Source organism: Podarcis pityusensis, assembly GCF_964106645.2.
Source record: "Podarcis pityusensis genome assembly, chromosome: 4".
In the NCBI taxonomy this organism is placed as follows: Eukaryota; Metazoa; Chordata; class Lepidosauria; order Squamata; family Lacertidae; genus Podarcis; species Podarcis pityusensis.
Window position 1 is genome coordinate 47149634 of NC_138027.1, and position 20937 is coordinate 47170570.

The following is a 20937-nucleotide window of genomic DNA, read 5'->3' on the forward strand; positions in this document are numbered from 1 at the left end:
AAGCCACTTGGGGGGCATGCAGGGGAGGCGAGGAGGAGAAGCCCTTTGCAGAGGGCTTCCACTGACAGGATTTGCTAGGTGAATCCCACACAGAACTTATTTTACACACGCACACACAGACTGTAAAAACATCTGGCCTTGGGACTTTCTCATAGAGAGTGTTTTTGACTGAGTTATATTTTTGTTGAGTTTATTCTTGGTATCTATTCTATTATTTTTATTCACTTCTCTGTTGCTGAAAAGCACTTTGATGTTGGAAAAGCAGTAGATATACTTATTCTAAAAAAGTACATCAATTAATAAGAGCTTGAGTTCTTATCAATTAATGCCTCGGCAAGTTGATCCCAGTTGAACAACATTACACTATAAAAGAGCAAATTATGCAGTCACCTAAGTGAGTAGGCAGGCAAATTCTGTACTCACAATAGCCTAACATCCAAAGATGTGGACAAAGCAGCGTCAGGGGCATGGCTCACAACTCTTCTGCCCTCTTTCCTTTGAAGTGATATTTTTCTCTAAATTGTTGCTCCTTGTTCTGAATCTCAGATATTTTTCAAATTAGATAAGCAGATATTTTATCTAATTAAGCTCACACACATTCACATTATGTACAGTGATCTAGTGCAGCAACCCTCAGAAAAATCTGCCATGCAGAAGAGGGTAAATTCTGTCTGAGTATCATAATCATTTTTATTTATTTTAAAAAATGAGGTTAGTAGATTAGAACCATCTGGTTTGGATTACTGGAAGTTTTCTGTCACCATTAAAAAAACCTTCAACCACATCCTCTTGCTGCACTTGTTTTTTTAAAAAAATGATGCCTGACATACATGTAGCACAATCTTAGATGGGGGACAGCGAGCTCTGGAAATGCAACACGAAAACCAAAATGAACCTTAAAATCCCATTCACCTTTTGGGAATATAATAGTAGAACTGATGATGGCACAATTCATTATGATTTTGAATCTCTACAATCACAGGGTGACAGATTAGCTAACTGGACCTAAACTACCATCACAACAATATATTTTAACATGATTTTAAATTGTCTTTTGTCACCTGTATTACAACTTCTGAAATCGTCTTTAGTGTTAAATAAATAAATAAATCTTAAAATGAGAATGTTATGATATATGAACACAACTGAAGAAACATGTAAATTTAAAACAAGGAACATCTCAGTGAAAAAATTAAAAAATTAAAAACATCAACAAGCAATCATGAACAGGAGACCATTAAGAAGCTATCCTCTGCAGGCCTCACTGAAATAAATAGGAGCTACCACGGTAAACAAAGTTTTCTAGGGGATTGTTTTGGCTCAACTGTCTACACAGAATACAAGAAAATAAGCAGTATTGTTGGCTGCAGAAACTTTGACTAATGGACACCCCCCCCCACACACACACTTGTGTGATGATGAAGCAGCCGATGTTAGCTCTGACCCAGTTTAATTTACAAGGCCTGCAGGAAACAGGAAAACCTTATCTGTAATGTCACCTGAAGTTCTTTTTTTAACTGAATATGAAGACAAGTTTCTATGCATGTGGGTGTCATCCGATAATGCTTACAGGTATTTCCAGCAAAAATCATCATACCCAGATGTTATCTGTTTGTGGCTGTTTTGCAGAACTTGCAAATACCTTGACAGTCTTCTTGGAGGATTGTACTAAAGACCTTTGATGACAGACCTATGTGCCATCTCTGCCTCTAAGCATAAATTTACACAGTTGGAAGCCAGAAAAATGTAGCTTTATCATCAGCTCATCACCTCTCATTATTGTAGGAATAAATGCAAATGGGGGGGGGGGGGAGGAATGTGACTGCCAAATAGGTTGTAGAAACCAGCTACAATGATATGAGTAGCTGATTAATTATGGGCTCAATTTCTTTATGAAATCTAAACTTTTCTGTTTTAAATCTGAATCTCCTATATGCCTTTGAAATAACATTAGAAAGCTTAACCCTGGTTAATATTCATTAATGGTATACAGTCTCTACGTTGCATATCTTGGTCTTTAAAACCCACAATTATATTTTGAATAATGAATGTTTGGCATGACAGTGACTTTTATTTTTGTATCTGCTATTTTGGAATTCATTGTATCCACGGTTAAACAGGAGAACAACATAGGAAATTTATGAAGAATCTATCTGATCCATAAGCACAATTTTGTTTCATTTTTAAAAATAAAATAACAAACCACTGAATTGCTCCACCACCTCCTAAGAAAAAATTGGGACATTCTCCCCCTTTCGCTGCACTAACTTCCTGTTGCTGCTTGCTGACTTGCATGCTCCCCCACACCATCCCACCGCCACCACCAGTTGCTGGTTTGTACCCCCCCATGCCACTGCCGCCACTGCTTGTCTGCTAGCCCGCCCCCCATCGCGCCACCGCTTGCACATACGCCACCTTAGTGGCTTGTGTGTGCGCATGCCCACTACTGCATGCCACACTGCACCACCGCTCAGCTGTGTGCCCAGGGGCTCACCGCCACCACCACACACTGATTTACTTCTAGAAGTGGCACTGTACATCACGAAGCTGCGGCCCTTTTTCGTGCATGTTGTGGTAGGTGGCAGCGGCCAGCCACCCAAGGTGCTCTACAGCTTCTGTAATTCCAGGAATGTCCTGGTAAAAATGGGGCAGTTAGGCAGTAAAGGTAAAGGTAAAGGGACCCCTGACCATTAGGTCGAGTCGTGGCCAACTCTGGGGTTGTGGCGCTCATCTCACTTTATTGGCCAAGTGAGCCAGTGTACAGCTTCCGGGTTATGTGGCCAGCATGACTAAGCCGCTTCTGGCGAACCAGAGCAACGCAAGGAGACGCCGTTTACCTTCCCGCCGGAGTGGTACCTATTTATTTATTTGCACTTTGATGTGCTTTCGAACTGCTAGGTTGGCAGGAGCAAGGACCGAGCAATGGGAGCTCACCCCGTTGTGGGGATTCAAGCCGCGACCTTCTGATCGGCAAGTCTTGGGCTTTGTGCTTTAACCCACAGAGTTGCAATGCACTTAAAACTTTGTTCACAAGCATATGCTCATGATTTGAGAACTGCAACAGGAAGTAATGACCTGCACGTGTGAATGAGTCACCATGGATAGAACTTAAAATACAGTTTTTGAGTCAGTTTATGCAATCAGGATCCTGTCTGAAACTGAAATGTACAAAAATCAAGTAAATCAGCCCTTAGATTCCAGCAATTTTGATTGTGGTTGTGCCCCATCCTCCATCCATTCCTGGACAAAGTTAAACTCATTCATCCTCATCAAGCAGCTTTTTCCATTTGTAGGAGAATAGAATTCTCCACCGGCTACCACTTCCCTGCTTTTAGGAATGAAGGGAGCAGCTCTTTACATGCTACTGTGTGAAGTGTGTCTCTGTGTGCGCATTAGCCTGTAAGCCCTGCAGTTTGAGGTTTTTTCTAAAAGCGCTTTTGCAGACATTGTTTTGCAGGTGTCCACACCTGCATGCTGTGCAGACAACATGAGCAGTTGCCACGCAGAGGTCATAGCCCTCTAGCACATCAATTTCTTTGCTCCCTCCCTGTTCAATGCACACTGTACTCTATGAAAAAATGCTTATAGGTTTATTGAGATGCCAAAAGTCCAGTAACACAGGCTACACATACAGTTATACTGCACTCAGTGTTTGCCCAGAGGCTTCCTTCAGTTGTGCCACACAAGCAACTACGTATCTTTTTTACTTTTGGCATTGTGCTCAGAGTGTTCCTGCCCTAGCACCAGACAGGCCTGGAACATCACACAGTTTGATTTGTTCAACAAGGAATGCCAAAAAAAAAAAAAAAAAAAAAAAAAAGGCACTTCATAGACCCTCTGGCACTTCAGGCTTCCAATATATCTGTTCCCTTTTATACCAGTTAATTCCATTAGAGTCATGGTGGTTTTTAAAATATCACCATACAGCTGTGTTTTGTCCAAGGGCAATTCACAAAACGGATGCACTTCATATCTATCAAACTGCTACCATAAGCATCAGATAAATGGCTCTTGGTGGAAAAGTTTTTAGTGGTTACAACACTAAGTTGATTGAAGTTTCGATAAACTGGAGTGATTACTTAAAAAGCAACACCACAATAAATACCATGGCAGAAGCCAGCCCCTTCCCAATTGTGTTTGTGTGCAGATGAGAAAGAGTTAATGGTGGCTGTTTCCATCTGTCCTTTTAAAGAGCATAAACACTTAATGGAGGCTGTTTCCGCCCCCTCCTTTCAAATAGCAAAACATTAGTGAAGCCTATGCAATTCTCCGAAGACTAAAATATACCAATATACTTGGGGATTTTTTTACAAAACCAATTGATTATCTTCAAAGTAATCCCAACACCAAATGGCTCAGGTACCTCTCAGGTTAATATCTTCATGGAAGGATGTGGGGGAGTATCTACACAAGTGCAGTCCAACAATGTCACAAAACTCTCCCCAAGAGGAGGTTCCCATATGGCATTCTCACTTTCCACACAAGGAAATGTAAGATGTAAGATGGCTTATAACTGTTCTACAGAAAGGTGCTTTCAGAACACCAAAAACATGCTATACCAACAATATGAAGATGAGAGTGTGTGTATGCTGACCTAAAAAATGCATCTCTGAGAGACACTGAGTATCTGTGTGTAGCTGCTCAGTTTACCCACTGAATAGGGGATTCTCGTTTATACTGAAGCTCATTTTAAAAGAAAAATAAATGGTTGCTAGATAAATATTGAAAATACTAAGCATGACTGTTACTAGTTTTTGTAGAATGCAATGCCTGACCATCCAGGAAGGCACGCAAGGAAGTTCATTGTGAAATCCTGCCAGTTCCTTTGCAACTATAGGTGCATGTTTTAAATGTTTCCCAACCATATGGTTAGTTTGGTAACAATCTTCTTTAGAGGGGAATTGCAAAATTCAGTATGACGAATGCAGAATTGATTTTAGTTAGGTTTTCCCCACTGTTCCCTACTTTTAAACACATAGTGAAAATCAGTATAAAATGTGTGGAAGACACACTGGCTTAGCACCACTATGCTTTTGCATTAAAGGTACCCCCCCCCCTGTACGGGCCAGTCGTGACCGACTCTAGGGTTGCGCGCTCATCTCGCTCAAGAGGCCGGGAGCCGGCGCTGTCCGAAGACACTTCCGGGTCACGTGGCCAGCGTGACGAAGCGGCATCTGGCAAGCCAGCACCAGTGCCGCACACGGAAATGCCGTTTACCTTCCCGCTATAAAGCGGTCCCTATTTATCTACTTGCACTTAGGGGTGCTTTTGAACTGCTAGGTGGGCAGGAGCTGGGACTGAACGACGGGAGCTCACCCCGCCGCGGGGATTCGAACCGCCGACCTTACGATCAGCAAGTCCTAGGCACTGAGGTTTTACCCACAGCGCCACCCGCGTCCCCATTGCATTAAACATTATCAATATATATATCATATCAAAATAACAGATAAATGTACTACCCTGTGGTACATTCGTCATTTATTTTGTCATTTCCTTCCCATGAAATTAAATTGATTACGATAATAAAAAGGTATCAGTAAAATATTGTAGAGAAAATGGGTGGTGGTGGGTACAAACATTGGTGAGCCACAGTGGTGGTTCACTAGAAGGGGAAATATGCTGAGGAGTGGCCATTTAATGTTGCACATAGTAGTTCTAAACTTGTAGAAAGCCAGTCATCTAGAGACTTTCAATGAGCAGTCATAACGCAGAACACAGCCACTCTAGATGATGGAATGATTGTGAAAGTGTGGCAATACTATGTACTTCTGAAGTGTCTGGAGGCATGTCTCCTCTCAAAGGAGCCATGTAAGGTTTTTTTAAATTACCATCTTTTCCCAGCCTGCAGAAAGGCTTAAGAAGCAATGCGTCCATGACAATATTTTCTTTCTCACTGAATGTTGTGGCCGTCAGGGGCCAGATTTAATTTCTGGACCTATCAGCCCTCTGCAAGGGGTCAATACATTATATCTGTAGAATGGAGCTGTTTCAAACACAACTCCGCCCCCGATGATGGGCAACTGTTTGGTGAAGTTTACTGGAGACTGTGAAAGCCACTAAAGAATAAAGGTATATATTTTTAAGGTGAGGCATTGGGGCGGGCCAGGGGTAGGGGCTGGTTTACTATTGCAATTCCATTCACCAAGTGTGGGAAAATGTGTTTTTATAAAAATCAATTCATACCACTACCTTCTACATAAAAACATTTGTATGATAGTTTACAGTATTAATCTAAAATAAACAAAGTTGAAGGAGAGAAAGTCTCTCCAGTAGTGTGATCATACCTCCTTGCTTAGCAACCATCAGAGTCAGCTACCTGAGGCAAAGGACGAGATCACATCCCTTCCCCCATTCCATCCATAGAATCCAACCAGGCTGGCAGTTGAATCTTATTTCAACATTGACAATGGGATACTGTCTTTCAGGGTGCCCAAGGTCAGCAGATCTAGTTAGAAGGTGGTACACATAGTTCTGATTGCCAACTGACAGGAATAGTCAGTGTTGTTCGCTCAGCAACTGCCCAATGGTGGCCATTGCCCATCATTAAACATATAAGATTAAATAACTTATTTATGCCAATTATTAATTCATCCATTTTATTACAATCCTAATCAGCTTTTAAATTAGTGAAAAGAGGATTGTGTTATCCATTCTATCTTCCCAGAAAATATTGACTTGTTCAAGATTACTGTTGATAGTACAAGTTCATCCATTCTTTCCCCAGAAAGTGGCAGAAAGTGTAATTCAATCTGGGAAAATCCCTTTATCATCAGAAGATCAGTCTTAGGAAGCTCAGGAAGTTCATACTTACTGCATGAACTTAAAGGTTTTATGTGTGTCGAAAAATTTTACTCACTGAACCACTTGAAATTAATTAAAATATTTACAGCAATACAGCAGATTACAGCTGTAATATCAGCACCTTGTCTTATACTCTTATTTGTAATAAGATTTATTAGTCACTTGATACCTTAAAGATTTCCAAGTGACCTGTGTTTTTAAAAATGGAAAATAAATACATTATACCATCTGAAATTCATATAAAACATTAACATTTTTATACAAACACCTACAATTCACATACACACAATAACAGTCACAGAAAGCTTAGAGTACCAGATAAGAAAAAATATGAATCCATCCATAAACAATATCTTGTTGACCCAACCAAAACCCTTTGTTTTTTTCAAAAATGAAAATCTGTATTATTCAATCCAGTCGTCAGAACAGATGTACCAGTAATATTTTTATGCTAGATATAAAGGCCATCAAAAATAAATTACCAAAAAATGGAAAAAGTGGATCTAACTGTGAAAATTCATTTTGAACCCAAAATATTCCCCCTCCCCAATTCCTCTCACAAGTAATGATTTCACACTAATGCAGCAATTTTTTCTGCCAAAAATAAAGGGAGGGAAGAGAAATAAAAATGCAAGGGCAGAAAATAATAATTTGGTTGTCTTGTGCTCTTGGCAAGACTCTCCTCTGCTCCTCTTTGCTACTTGAATGTCCTAACCTGGGAACAAAATATCCAAAGTTTGCTATTTATGTTCCTATGGGAAAAATCTAACTCTACCATGTCCAACTCTGACATCAGTGGGATTGGAATTTCGACTTAGAATTAAAATGTATGCATTCAATGTCTTAGCTATAACTGTATATCTGTATATATCTTTCTATATGTTATCTTTGCCTCTGAATGTAAATGTAAAACACAGGCAGCCAAAACAATGAAGAACTGAACAATAAACATTCTCGAGGGATCAATTATATTATACCTGAAGGCAAAGGGGTACCAAAATAACAAACGTCTGCTACTTCAAATAAAATGCATTCACAATCTGCCATTGTTAGGCTTTACTATAAAAACACTTGCAGCAAAGTACAACTGACTGTTAAACTAAAAAGTTCACTAAAGACAGAAAAACAAAATTATTGGTTCACAGAAACAAGCATCTGCAACAATTATGGAATCATAGTGATACTCCTGTCTAAGCCATGGCTAGTTCCCAGACAACTTCCTCACACAGCAATTTACAAAGTTTCTGAACACAGTCATGTAACTGAGCACACATCCTTGTGGATAAAATGCCCATTACTTTTTGTCAGTACTAGTCCTAAGACCCCTGTAGGGTCATTTCACAATTAAAGAAGTAGAACTGTGGCGATGACACTTCTGAAGGAGCTACTTTCATATTTTTAAACTAAAAATAACTTAGAATCAAGGTCCCTCACTGGACTGGGAATGAGGGCTGCATACAGTTACCAAGACTTGGACTTGTGCAACTCCCTCTGAGGGTGGTGGCCTTCTCTTTTAAGTGGGACCTTTGTAAAATTCTCATTTTGAATTTGCTTACCTAAATCTGGGAATTACTCAGGGCAGCATGTTGAAGACAATTTCAAGGACACCTCTGCTTGCTTGGTACTTAGGTCTGAAACCTGTAACATCTACTCCTGGAAGAGAGGGTCTTTGCCACCTCATTTTCATGGGAGGGCCTGTTTGTGTGAAATTACCCTCACCAAAAAAAAAACAAAAAACACCACCCACCCCCCTCCAGAAATGAACATTGTCCAGCTGCCCTCAGTCCCAGTGAACTCTGGGCTGTGAATATCAAAAACTTGTAATTTGGTACTATATAACAGATTATTTTGAGCACCACAGCTTGGGTTTTTCCATCTAAATGTAATTCCTTCTTAAATGCTAAATTCTCTTACCTTTGGCTTTTGAGTTTTTTCCTTATCTGAAGCATTCGAAGGTTTTCTCTTCAACATCTTAACATTCAGATTGAATCAAAATACCATTATAAGGCAGAGTTGCTCGATTTGCTCAGCCAAAGTGCAGCAGTGTGAATGATACACAGAGCTCAAATCAGCAAAATAAAACTTCCTTATTCTGCTAAGGATGTGACTTCACTCAGCTTTCTGCTAGGACTGGTTGAAATACTGAAGATAGAGGAAGGAAGACAGAATGAGAAGAAGAAAGAGAGAGAGAGGCTCTGGGTATAACTCAGCAAGCGCTGCTCCTTCAGCTTCTTCCCCACATTTCTTTCACGGCAGCTTCCACAGAAACGATGCTTGATGCACTGTTTCCATACTAGCAGCCTTGTGTGGAAGGGTGAACAAGTCAGGGATGCTCAACCCCCTGCAGTGTTCTATAGCTTTGTCAACAATTTATAACATCCCAAACAGCAGGATTATTATTATTCTCTTCTTTCAGTGTTACAACCATACTAGGAAGCACCACAGCAACCATGATCTTCTGGCACATCCCTCTCAAAACAAATTAAAAATATAGTGAGCTGAAGTGTAAAAGAACAAACACTGCCTAGTATGTGATGTTCTAATGAGGGTGGGTAACAAACAATTTATATCCATTCTCCTGCAGCATTACCAGTTGCAGGGAAACAAGCAGAGACTGCTATTGCCTCCTTGTGCAATTCCCAGGAACATCTGGTTGGCCACCGTGGGCAACAGAGGAACTGCACTAGAGGAACTACTTTTGTTTGATAGATGACCTTGGTCTGATCCAGCAGGGCTCTTCTTATATTCTTACATGTTTTCTTTAGAGTAGGTTTTCAGAAGTGCATAGGAAGCTAGGCTCATGACTCTTGCAACCATTGCTCCAGGGCATATTCCTACAAAAAACATCTAAATGTGCCAAACAATCTTATCCCTAAAAAACAAAATCCTCCCTAGGTTGTCATCCTGGCCAGAAATGGAATCATATTTGTCATTAGCAGCCTACACTTGGTGTGAAGTAGTTTAGATCATTTGATATCAATGAGATGAAAATCAGCTTTACTCCTGGTACTTCTAGCCAACTGGTTTTTAGAGTAATAAACACACACCCCTATCTCACTGGTTTATATATAAGACTCTAGAGATATAAAATCTAGGAGGGTGCAATGACCACAAGGATGTTTTGTGTTTTGGAAAGTGGTGCATTTTAGCTTATACAGAATAGCATAGTGGTCTTTTGGGACCCATTTGGAATTCTGAGAGTACCGCGGGCACCACCCACACTTGTTGCCTCTTTTCCTGCTAATCTCTCCTCCCCAAATAGAGAAAAAACATGCATGTGTGCATGCACATTCCTCAATTTTACAAGTTATTTGAGTAAAAGTTGGATCCAGTAGAACTAACATGGAATTTAAACAGTCATAGAGGATTTTCTCTCTTTTTTAAAAAGGTTAAACTTCAACATCAGCCAGCACCAAACAACAAAAATATAACTTGGACCTATTTGTCTGGAGTTTTGGAAGACTTTATATCGAAGGGCCTGCTATGCCTACAAATTTCATTCACTTCTGTCAAAAAAAAGTGTGTATGAGAGACAGAGCTATAGTCATTTGTTGATGCAAGTCAATAAAGCGGCACAGAGCTTCAGATTTTCAAAATTAAGGTGCTGATATCAATTAAGGTGCTGATATCAAACTGTCTGACCAAACTGTGGGACGTCTGACCAAACTGCGGGAGGCAGTGAAAGACAGGAGTGCCTGGCGTGCTCTGGTCCATGGGGTCACGAAGAGTTCGACACGACTAAACGACTAAACAACAACAACAAATCAATCTAAGGCAAAGCAGCACAAACTAAAATGGGCCACTTTCCAAAACACCAAACAGGAGTGTGAACCTACTCTTGTGTTCATTGCGCCCTCCTAGATTATATCTCTATAGTCTTATATATGAAACCAGTAAGGTGTGTGTGTGTGTGTGTGTGTGTGTGTGTGTGTGTGTGTGTGGTGTACTGCTCAGCTCTTAGCACAGTGCTTCATGGATTAAAAACAAATCAAAACTTTGTCAAAAGACCCAAATACATATCAACAGTTGCTAAGATAATATTTTAACCTTCAATTATATACCCTCTCTCTCCGCCCTTGTAAAATTTGATGCATGAATAAGAAATAATGGATAAGTACTATATCTTTTGAAATGGCCTCTGTCTTTCTGGAGTTAACAATAAATATTCCGGAGAAAGAAAGCTTGAAGCTTATATATTACCCTTCAGATGAGTTATCATTTAATTTTGTTATTCTGGTCACTGTATATATTTATGCAAATCTGAGGAGGCAATATCATGTCAAGATGGGTTGATCAAATTGGGTTGACTAGCTAACAAAGAAAGATTACAAACATGATGAGTATTTATAAGGTATCCTCATAACTATTTTCTTTTAAACCTTCTAAACAATTGAATAAGAAAAGTGCATTTATGGGCACAATCCAGCCTTCTTTTGGTCTATGCAGGGCAGGAGCTAAATCATGAGTCCATTAATTTTGATACAGTATTGTAGGAGAAGCTCCCTATGGATTAGACCCTATATTTATTAAAAGCCATTCTAGCATTTCAGAAATTCATGTTCAGGTTTCACTCTCATCAATTTTTTCATGAGATTTTGAGTAGTTTCACATGCTTAAATCTATCTTGTATTCTTGCAATAGAGTCAATAATAAAATTGTTGGAAGGGTAAAATATCTCTCATCCTCATATGTCTGGTAATGGCAGCTGAAATGCCATCATAGACCTGACCAAACTCACATGAAACTATTGGAGAATAAATGCAACAAGAACACAACACACCTAATAATGCATTTATCATATCATTTGGAAATGCACATTGAACCCAAGTTCATGCAATTATAAATTCATTTGTTATACTCTTGGCCATTGTTCCAACCTTTAAAGTACCAAATAAACCTTTAGGAGGGAATCAAACCACCTTGATAATTCAAACATTAATTCCTTTTCTGCCTACTGTTAAAATCTGTGTGATTAATAAAAAGAGAATTCATATGTAGAGTAATATATGAGCTTCCCTTTGCTAGAATATTTATCGTTAAACGGGTAGAAAGAGGCCATTTCAGGAGATATAGTGCCCACCCATATCTATTTCCTCTCTCCATGCATCAGAAAAATTACAGCAGGTTGAAGGCTGACCTGATTATCTCCTTGTCCTTGAAAGTTTGACCTCTGCACTAGTTGTTGAAAATACCAAACAGAGCGAAAGACTGACACTCGTAATATTACAAGCACATAATTGAGTTAAGCTGGAATCTTGAATGAATTTTAATGCCTGGAAAGTTAATGTAGTCTGAGAGTTTTATCTTTTTAATTTTCAAATGGTCTAATATGAAGAATGCATTGCACAACATTGATCATAAAGAGGGACAGGTGAACAGGGAGCATGTGAAACACACACACACACTATTAGGGATGGTTATAAATGGCACCTGAATACCTCAGATCAGTCCTTTTTAGTAAACCACAATTAGTTGTGTATGTTACAGGTTACAAAATTCCTGCACTCCCATGTAAGAAATGATTTGATAGTAATACCTGGAACATCACATTTGATAATGTTACATGCAGGGTTGTTCATGCATATGACTGACCATATTATAAAAACATACTGTAGTTAATAGTAGTGAAAACTCAGTGTGTAAGATCAGAACATATATTCAAGGTAAAATGGATCTCTTCCATTTTCTGCAGCCCATTAGCATTTACAAGTGATGCATCATAGATAAAGAAATTAGCTGCCAATGGGACTTTTAGTAGGTTTATTATAAAACTGGATGGGTTGGATCAAGATTGACTGTTTCACAAATGAAGGCCTCCTTCTACTCATAGAAGGCACAAAAGCTCCCCACTGGCAGAAGAAAAGGAGATACCTGACCTGTCTCTCAAACATAAGGCCCCACAGGGCCTCTATATTGTCAGTAGGGGTACCAGCTTGAATAAAATATGGGGGGGCAGGTAAGGCCCACCTCACATAATCAATGTCAAGATGTGGTGCACACACATCATTTGAATGGCAATCCCCATCAACTGAGGGGTGGGGGTGGCCAAAGGGATCTCAGCCCCTAGGAGGTGGCCCCTATGCTTACCAGCATTTAAACTCAGTTTATTAGTCCTTGTCCAGTCCACAGCACTGGCAAGACACTAGTCCAGAGTCTGCACACCCAGTCCTATTTAAGATGTTACTAGTGGCGGACCATGGGGGTTTCAAATTTCAGCAGTGCCCTGTGCGGCACCAAAATTTGGTGCCCACCGCCTCTCACCCTCCATTCTACATCATGGCTGTGTCACCCCCTGCAGTGCCCCCAAGGCTCCATGTTTGATGCAGCCAAACCAGTCGCACTCCCCTAAATCTACCTCTGATATTACAGATAAGTAGAACTGTGCGTCCTCAACACACTGATGGCATTTTGCTCCATATCCCCTAATGATTGCTCCCAGTTGCTTCATAAAGATGTTAAATAGCACCAGGGACAAAACAGTCTCCTTTTGCACCCCATAGCACAAACACCAAGGGGCCAATGAGCATTCACCAGTGCCACTCTTTGGAACTGACAGGGCATGTAGGATCATAACTCCTGTAAAACAGTGCCTCTGACACCCATCTCACAGATCCTGTGCAGGAAACTACCATGGCTGATAGTATCAAAAGCCACCGAGAGATCAGGTACTCCACTTGTCCTCTACCAATCATCAGGTTGACCAAGGCTGATTTGGTGCCAAAACTGACTCAAATGTATCCAGATAACCAGATTCATCAACAAACTTCCCAATCACCTTTCTAGCACTCAAGGATTTGTTTATTTGTTGAATTTATATTCCATCATTTCCTCTAAAGGGTTCAACAGTTCTCTCCCTCATCATTTAATCTCCACAACAACTCTGTGAGGTAGGTTCGGCTGAGGGGCAGTGACCGGCCCAAGGTCACCCAGTGAGCTTCATGGCGGAGTGGGGATTTGAACCTTAGTCTCCCAGGTCCTAGTCTGACACTCTAACTACTACACCACACTGGCTCTCATTAATTAACATGCCATAAGCATAGCAAACAACATGAAGGCAAGTCCATAACTATGTTCTTACTTCTCAATGACTAACATTAAATGATATGTTGAAAATATGAGAAGCCTTATCAGACACACAACACAGAATATGCAAATTACTGCACATCATTTAACGGATAGAACTTCACAGCAGACTCGGTTCACTGATGGTTCAGGTGAAAGTTATCAAGTGACATCACCGTGTAATATATATTCATGTGTAAATGTGTCCACAATGCATCATTATCAGAGAGCAGAGAAGTTAACAATGATGACTTTAAAAGGGGAAGAATGGGCACCATAATCAAAGTAATTACATTCACCTTTCCCAAGTCAAAAAATCAGCTAAAGGCGCCATTGCTTCCTTTTGTACTATAGAAACTGGTATGATCTGAACATCTCACACTGCCTCATACCAAGTCAGACTAGAGGATTGGCATTTGCTCTCCAAGATGTAAGATGTGAGACAGGCCTTTCCCTGCCCTTCTATGTTAACTGGAGATGCTGGGGCTACCAATTCATTCTGATGAAGCTTTAAATTAGAAAGATCTGTACAAAGCTGAAAGAAGGAGAGCCATTTTGGAGCTGACAAGAAGAAAAACCGAACACACTTTAGTCAGAGGATTTGCAACATTATCAACAGACTATATTTCAGACACATAGGGTGAGGTCTGCTAAACCTTTGTTTTACAAAGCAGCTCCAAGAGCAAGCAGCATGTAGTGGATGACCTTTCAAGCTGCAAACGTGATGTTATCTGTCTTTCTATCTCTGATTAAAATCAAGATCAACAAATATGTATTCTGATTAATGCTAAAGCAGAGTCCGCTATCAATAAGCTGTTTTCTGCCAGGGCCATCAGTTCAAACTGAATTTATTTCTTCATGTCAGTGTCATACTGCTGAATTGCCACTGTTTTGCCTCATATACAATTTGAGTGGCACATTCAAACTTTTCATTTATTTTTAAAGTACAAATTTCATAGTTTGCTGTAGATAGCAATGTTCTCCAAGCCTGTATCACGTGTTGGGCATCTGTGTGAAGTGGGGCATGCCAGTCTTCTAGTTTGCAAAGAATCTCATTGTCCTGGTCTGACCAGGCCTGTTTACGTAAAATTTGCTTAAGCAAGGGAGCTTAAGCTGGCAAAAAATTGAACCAGGAAGAGAAGTGGAGTGGATTTTTTATATTCCCTACATTTTTAATATCTTTGTTTCGGTTCCTATTCCGTACCTGTACCTTACCAAAGACAACTGTGGCTGTCTTTTGTCTGTCAGTCAGCCCAATTGCATCAGTGTCATATTCAAGTGCTGGTATGATTTAAACATGGATGCAAAACTAAGCTTAATATACTTAAAGAATTAAACTTCTGTGGCGGTCTGGGTTTAGATACATGTGAGCTCTTAGCAAAATCTAAGGTGGAAAAAAAGGTTGTGAGTGTAAAGGGCCTGGAACAGTAAGTAATATTGGTTGTCAGGCTAGATTAGTGAAGGAAGCAGGAGCAAGAGTATGGAACCATATTCTTAAGAGTATTTTAAGTGCCAACCTTGAAAGAAGTCAAATAACACATCCCGCACAACAGGCAAGGTTTTGCTGGATGAGAAAGCATAGTGATTTAACAGGTTGTTTTCTTCAAAATACTGAGACAAAAACCACTTCTCTTTAATAGATGTTATGATCTCCTTATTCTGAATACTAAGGTGGAATGACACAAATATAAACAGATTTCACTTTTGATACTGAAATCTAAGAGCTTTGTAGTTGTATTCTTATACTTAGTTTTAATGTTTGTTTTTACATTGATGTTTGAGTCATTTTTCTGAAAAAACAACAACAAATAAATATTATTAATAAAACAATAATAATATCCAGTTCAAAATCCAAATTTGTCCATCTCATAATGCTCAGGTGTAACAAAAATTGAACACTATTCTCTCTAGAAGTTATTCTGTGTCTCAGAATGTAAAATGACATTCTGCATGTGTCATGTGTGTACCCAAAGCCATCTGCCCTGACTAAGCGTTTGTTGTTTGCTGTGAATAATGTGACCAGATTATCTAACCAAGTAGACTTTTGTTTGGTGGTAAATTAATTCTTATTATTCTTTCTTGCAGAAATTTAACATTGTTAATGTTGCCCATCCAGATCTAGTTGAATTTCAAGTGCTATGTTGTGGATGTAGCTAAAACTAACAACAATTTCCTAAGGGTCAATATGATAATGGGTATATGCACAGCACTATCAATGCATGTGATGATAATTCAAGCCAGGAGAGAAATCTATGAACCTTTCAATCCCTCTCTCTCCCCCCCAAACCTTCTCTGATGTGTGAATCCATTTTGAATTGAGACAAGGGTAGTTCCTCCAGAACAAATTCTGAACCATCAGAACCTAACTTTCATAAACCTACAGTTGCTACAGACATATTAGCACTACTTAACAATTTGACAAGACTATAATGAGCAGGTGACTGGGATCATCTGTCACGACAGTTATGGGAATGAATAAAGGCAACGTCAGGTTTGGATCAGATTTGTCTTTCAGGATTTTTCTATCACCATTCTTTTGGATGCTTCAGCCATGCCACAGGTAGACTAGAATAACTGCCAGACGTAACCCAACAAGTCTTTATAGCTGAGTTAAATATTTGGGAGGAGAGCAACTTACCCATGAATCTGGGAGATCAACGTCCGTGAGAGAGGAAGTAAGACGGGGCTGGTGAGAGCAACAAGTACATTTTTCCCACTCCTCTATCCTTGTAATCAGGAAATCACAGGGGCACAGCTGGTTATCAGGAAAAGGTTTCCAATCACTCCAGAGTTGAAATTCAGTTTCTGAACGGATGGAAATATTTCCTAAGTTGCTTAGTCTGGAAGTATAAGATCTGCCCAAGGAAGTTGATAGAAGGCCTGTTCTCGTCTCAGCTTCATCCTTTCGCCTTGTATTCTCTCTCAATACTTTCTTGTCCTGGGATTTGCTTAATTTCATACATGATGTTGGAGCTTCATCCTCATCTTCGGAGACATATACATCTTGTGGCAGTGGTTCTTTAAAAAGTTTAAAAATAAATAAATGAAACTGTGGTTTGAAACAGTGTTTTATCTTCCCACCCATCCCCAAAGACACATAGAAATATTGGGATGCAGGCAATTCTGTACCGAACTTGTGGAACTACTAACACACACTTGGTATAAAGTATAGGATATTTGTAAGAGTTGATCTAGGAAACCGACCCCACAATTATGACCTACGCACCTAAGATTTTATGCAGAGATGGCCACATTTGAATGGTCTATCCCCACATGGGTGAGTGAAGCCAGCAGAGGTGGGGATAGTGCGCATGTTTCACATGATGAGCTGCATTAACTCTTGAGGTATTGTCTGAACCAGTTTGCAGACATTCTGTTGAAGCAAGGAAGTCTCTAACTTCCCACTGATCTCACAATTCATAGATTTTTTCAGCTTACTCAGGAGACACTATAGTCTCCCCAGGACATATTTAATTTAAATAAATGAGGGAATAATATTTTTCTGCATAATTTACCTACTTTGGTACTCATTTTCTGAACCTACATAGAAAACTGAAATAAGCGCAAGCATATATAGACTCAAAAGGTGTCCCTTTACTTACTGAGAGGTATCAAAACATGTTTGATGTCATCCAAACTGTGTATACTGGCTTTCTTAGTTTGCACTAATTTCTGCAACCGTTTTAAAGTTCCCACTGTTTCAGCTTTATTTTCATCAGATTCTGCAACCTAGAGTAGAAAAGAAACATATGGTCAAAACACATTGAAATTTTTGTTTCCCTCTCTCCCAAGAAGCAAAGAAATACAGTGTATTTTATTTTTATTTTTTTTGCAAGCTCCAAAGTGACTCTGAGGTGTTCTCAAAGGTGCTACAAAAAATATTAATTAAATCAGCCGGCTGACTGATGCAATAGTGGCATGATTGCTTGAAGGACAGCTTGAAAAATAGTCTCATGGAAAAGGTTGAATTTCCATGAGTCTTTGTTCTATGCACATTTTCCTGGCTTTCCAAACATCATAGTTTCTACTGCATCAGACTACTAGTTGACCTAATCAAATATTGTCTACACTAACTAGCAGCAGACAGGAGTCTTTCTCATGTGTCTGAAGATCCCTCAATAATAGTGTTCCTGGATTGACTGCACTACCTCTTCTCAGGTTACAAGCAGTATGTGGCTTTGAAAGAAGACAGAAGTTACGGTGGAGATAGTCAGCCTTTGGCCTTCAAAAATTAATAGCAACCTCTCTCCCAAGAAGCAAAGAAATACAGTGTAATTTCTTTACAAGCTACAAAGTGACTCTGAAGTGTTCTCAAAGATGCTACAAAAATATTAATTAAATCAACCACAAGTATATACTGTAACTTGCGAGCTTCTTTCTTTGTGAAAGAAAAAGAAAGGAAAATATGTAAGGATGCACTAGCTGTGATTATGGAACTTGTAGTATTTCACTGTATATAAGAACATAAGAAGTGCTATGCCATGTGAGACTCATTCATTATTACTTATTGACAGCTGCTAGACATAGCAGTGCAGAAGCAAGGTATGATGGCAATGCCTATTTCTCTACTTTTGAGTTCTTAGGATTTGGTGGCCAGAGGTGTATTGGTTCAGAACTGGCTATATTGATTTTTGCTACCAGTAGGCCTATCTTCCATAGAATAAGAAAAAGAATGGGTGGGAATGTCCTATTGGTTTTCTGTTTATGCCTGCAAATAGATCTCAAATCCAAACCAGACAAGCTGTTTTTGCAATAATTCAGATAGTAAAGGCTGTTATACAGAACCACTTGGCACATAGCCATTAGTGCTACACTAAACCATTTGTGGTGCAGCAGCTTGACACTGGTGAGGTGAATTTTTCTTTTTTGTGGCTATGTTTGCATTAGTGGCTTAAAACACTGCAAGATCATTTCCTCTTGCTGCATTTTCAAGTAGCTTTTTCCACTGCTGTTCATAGCAGAGTAGAACTGGAAATATCTTCAACCAGTTATTTATTTGCATGCACCAAACTGCAGGTCAGCGATGCTTTCATTTGCACATGCACAAAAGCAGCCTGAACTGTTCACACCACGATGGAACCATGAACTGTTCACACGCAACGGAAAGCTGGTTTGAGAAAAAGCTAATCAAAGAGGAGTATTTTTCTAAAAGCTACAGGATGCAGATGGAGTGTGGCTAATGTCATGTGAACCTGGCTTTAAAAAACAGTGGTAGGAGCACACTGGAGCCACAGTAAGCAGTAATGTGAACACATCCTCTATTGTCATAAAACTCACTCCTTCAAAAGGTATGAAGGAAGTTTGTGCACCAAGTCTGTTCCCAAGCTGTTTCTAGGTCCAACTCATATTGTTTGGTTTAACCTATAACATCCTGCACTGCTTGGGACCAGCAGTATCTAACGTATTGCCTTTTCTCATATATACCCTTCCCTGAACCCTCAGGTAATCTACAGAGCCCCTTCTATGAGTGTCTCCCAAACCTGAAGTTCAGAGGGAGGGCAAGAAAGGAGAGGGCCTTTTTCATGGTGGCCTCCTAGTTATTGAACATTCTCCCCAGCAAAGCTTGCCTAGCACATTCATTAATATTTTGCTGTCATCAAGGAAAGTCTTCTTTATTCTCCCTTGACTTTACCTTAATACTTAAAACATTGATCGTTACACTTTGGAGTCTGTTTCTATGGTGGTTAGGATGGATGTGTTTTTGCTCTGTTACGTTATTTCGGTGCTCTGGAACCAGGTTTAGGCTGCTGGGTTTTTGTGTGTTTTTTTAAGTATACATGTGATTGTATTTTATGAATTCTCTGTTTCTGTTTTTTTTTAATGATTCAATAACTCAGGTTATAGGGCAACTAACGTGTTTCCATTTGGCAGCTATTTTGTGCTTATCAACCGTTGGATTGTAGTCCCTTTAAGTACTAGTATTTTTGTTACACTCCTTCATGGATCATTACCTTGCTGTAGCGAAGGGGCTTGAATAACTCAGAGAAGCTATGAGCTATGCCATGCAGGGCCACCCAAGACGGACAGGTCATAGTGGAGAGTTTTGACCAAACATGATCTACCTGGAGGAGGAACCAGCAAGCCACTCCAGTATCCCTGCCAAGAAAACTCCATGGACAAAGACAACAGGCATGTGCCTGGCGTGCTCTGGTCCATGGGGTCACGAAGAGTCGGACACGACTAAACAACAACAACAACATTTCTGTTACAAATGTGTGGAATACCATTACTAGGCTCTGTGAAAAGGGTATTTTCACAGAGTACCTTACGCTAGGAATATGATAATTTACTAGAATAAATATGTAATACACTACATTTTTGAGTAAGCTGATGGAAGAGTTCTGAAACAAATGGTTCTTCAACCTAACCATAGATTTCAGAGTACACAAATCATATGAGGAACTGGCAGGTTTGTAGAATAGGGAAAATATAATGGAGAAGAGATTACAAAATAATAGGATCCTGAGATGCAATATAACATTATTGAATATGCTGAACCAAGCGTGACCCCCTGAAATATAAAAATGATTTTACATATCTGAGAACTTTTCATCAGAACTCTATTTGAAAGATAAAAAGCAGTCTATAGTTTTGCATTGGATTTAATTTTATTTGATGCCATCCTCAGCTGGTGCATGTTGACGCAACTCAAGTTATGTTTGAGTGTGTGGAATTGGAATAGAAAATCTAATTTCATTCACAGTCATCTTAACAAGAGTTGCAAAAGTCTGCATCTGGGGGAAGTTGCATGTTCATTTAAAATATCAAAGCCACTTGGTTGGGTCAGACACGCTTGAGATTATAATGCCATTCCATTCACAGAATGAGACTTAAATGCAGAAGGGGTCCTTTCCTGAGCAGCTGGAGTCCTGCCATTAATGGATGTTCCATCTGTTCATGCAGCAAATAGATTCAAGCCACTGTGCAGTACTTTGGTGGGTACCACTCCACCAAAAAGCAATGGGGATAATTATCAGTGAAATGGCTTCTTAGCTGACAACACAGAAATCATCGCATTTTAGCCAGAAGCAAACCTACCCAAGTCAAGCGGATTGTTTAGCAGACAACGTGTCC

General features: G+C 39.6%; 1 protein-coding gene across 3 annotated transcripts in view; it reads right to left on the reverse strand.

Annotated features, from left to right (window-relative positions):
- SAMSN1 (SAM domain, SH3 domain and nuclear localization signals 1) overlaps positions 1-20937 on the reverse strand; it is a 74211-nt gene that overhangs the window by 30294 nt on the left and 22980 nt on the right. The window contains exons 8-9 of one of the 3 annotated variants that reach the window (XM_081004350.1): positions 17466-17592; positions 16502-16881 (exon numbers count right to left, since the gene is read on the reverse strand). In XM_081004350.1, coding sequence (XP_080860476.1) covers positions 16502-16881; positions 17466-17592 — 507 coding nt within the window. Of the gene's footprint in view, positions 1-6284; positions 6342-8715; positions 8886-16501; positions 16882-17465; positions 17593-20937 lie in introns of those variants that run through there. The other 2 variants (XM_081004351.1, XM_081004352.1) reach the window with 2 other exon arrangements.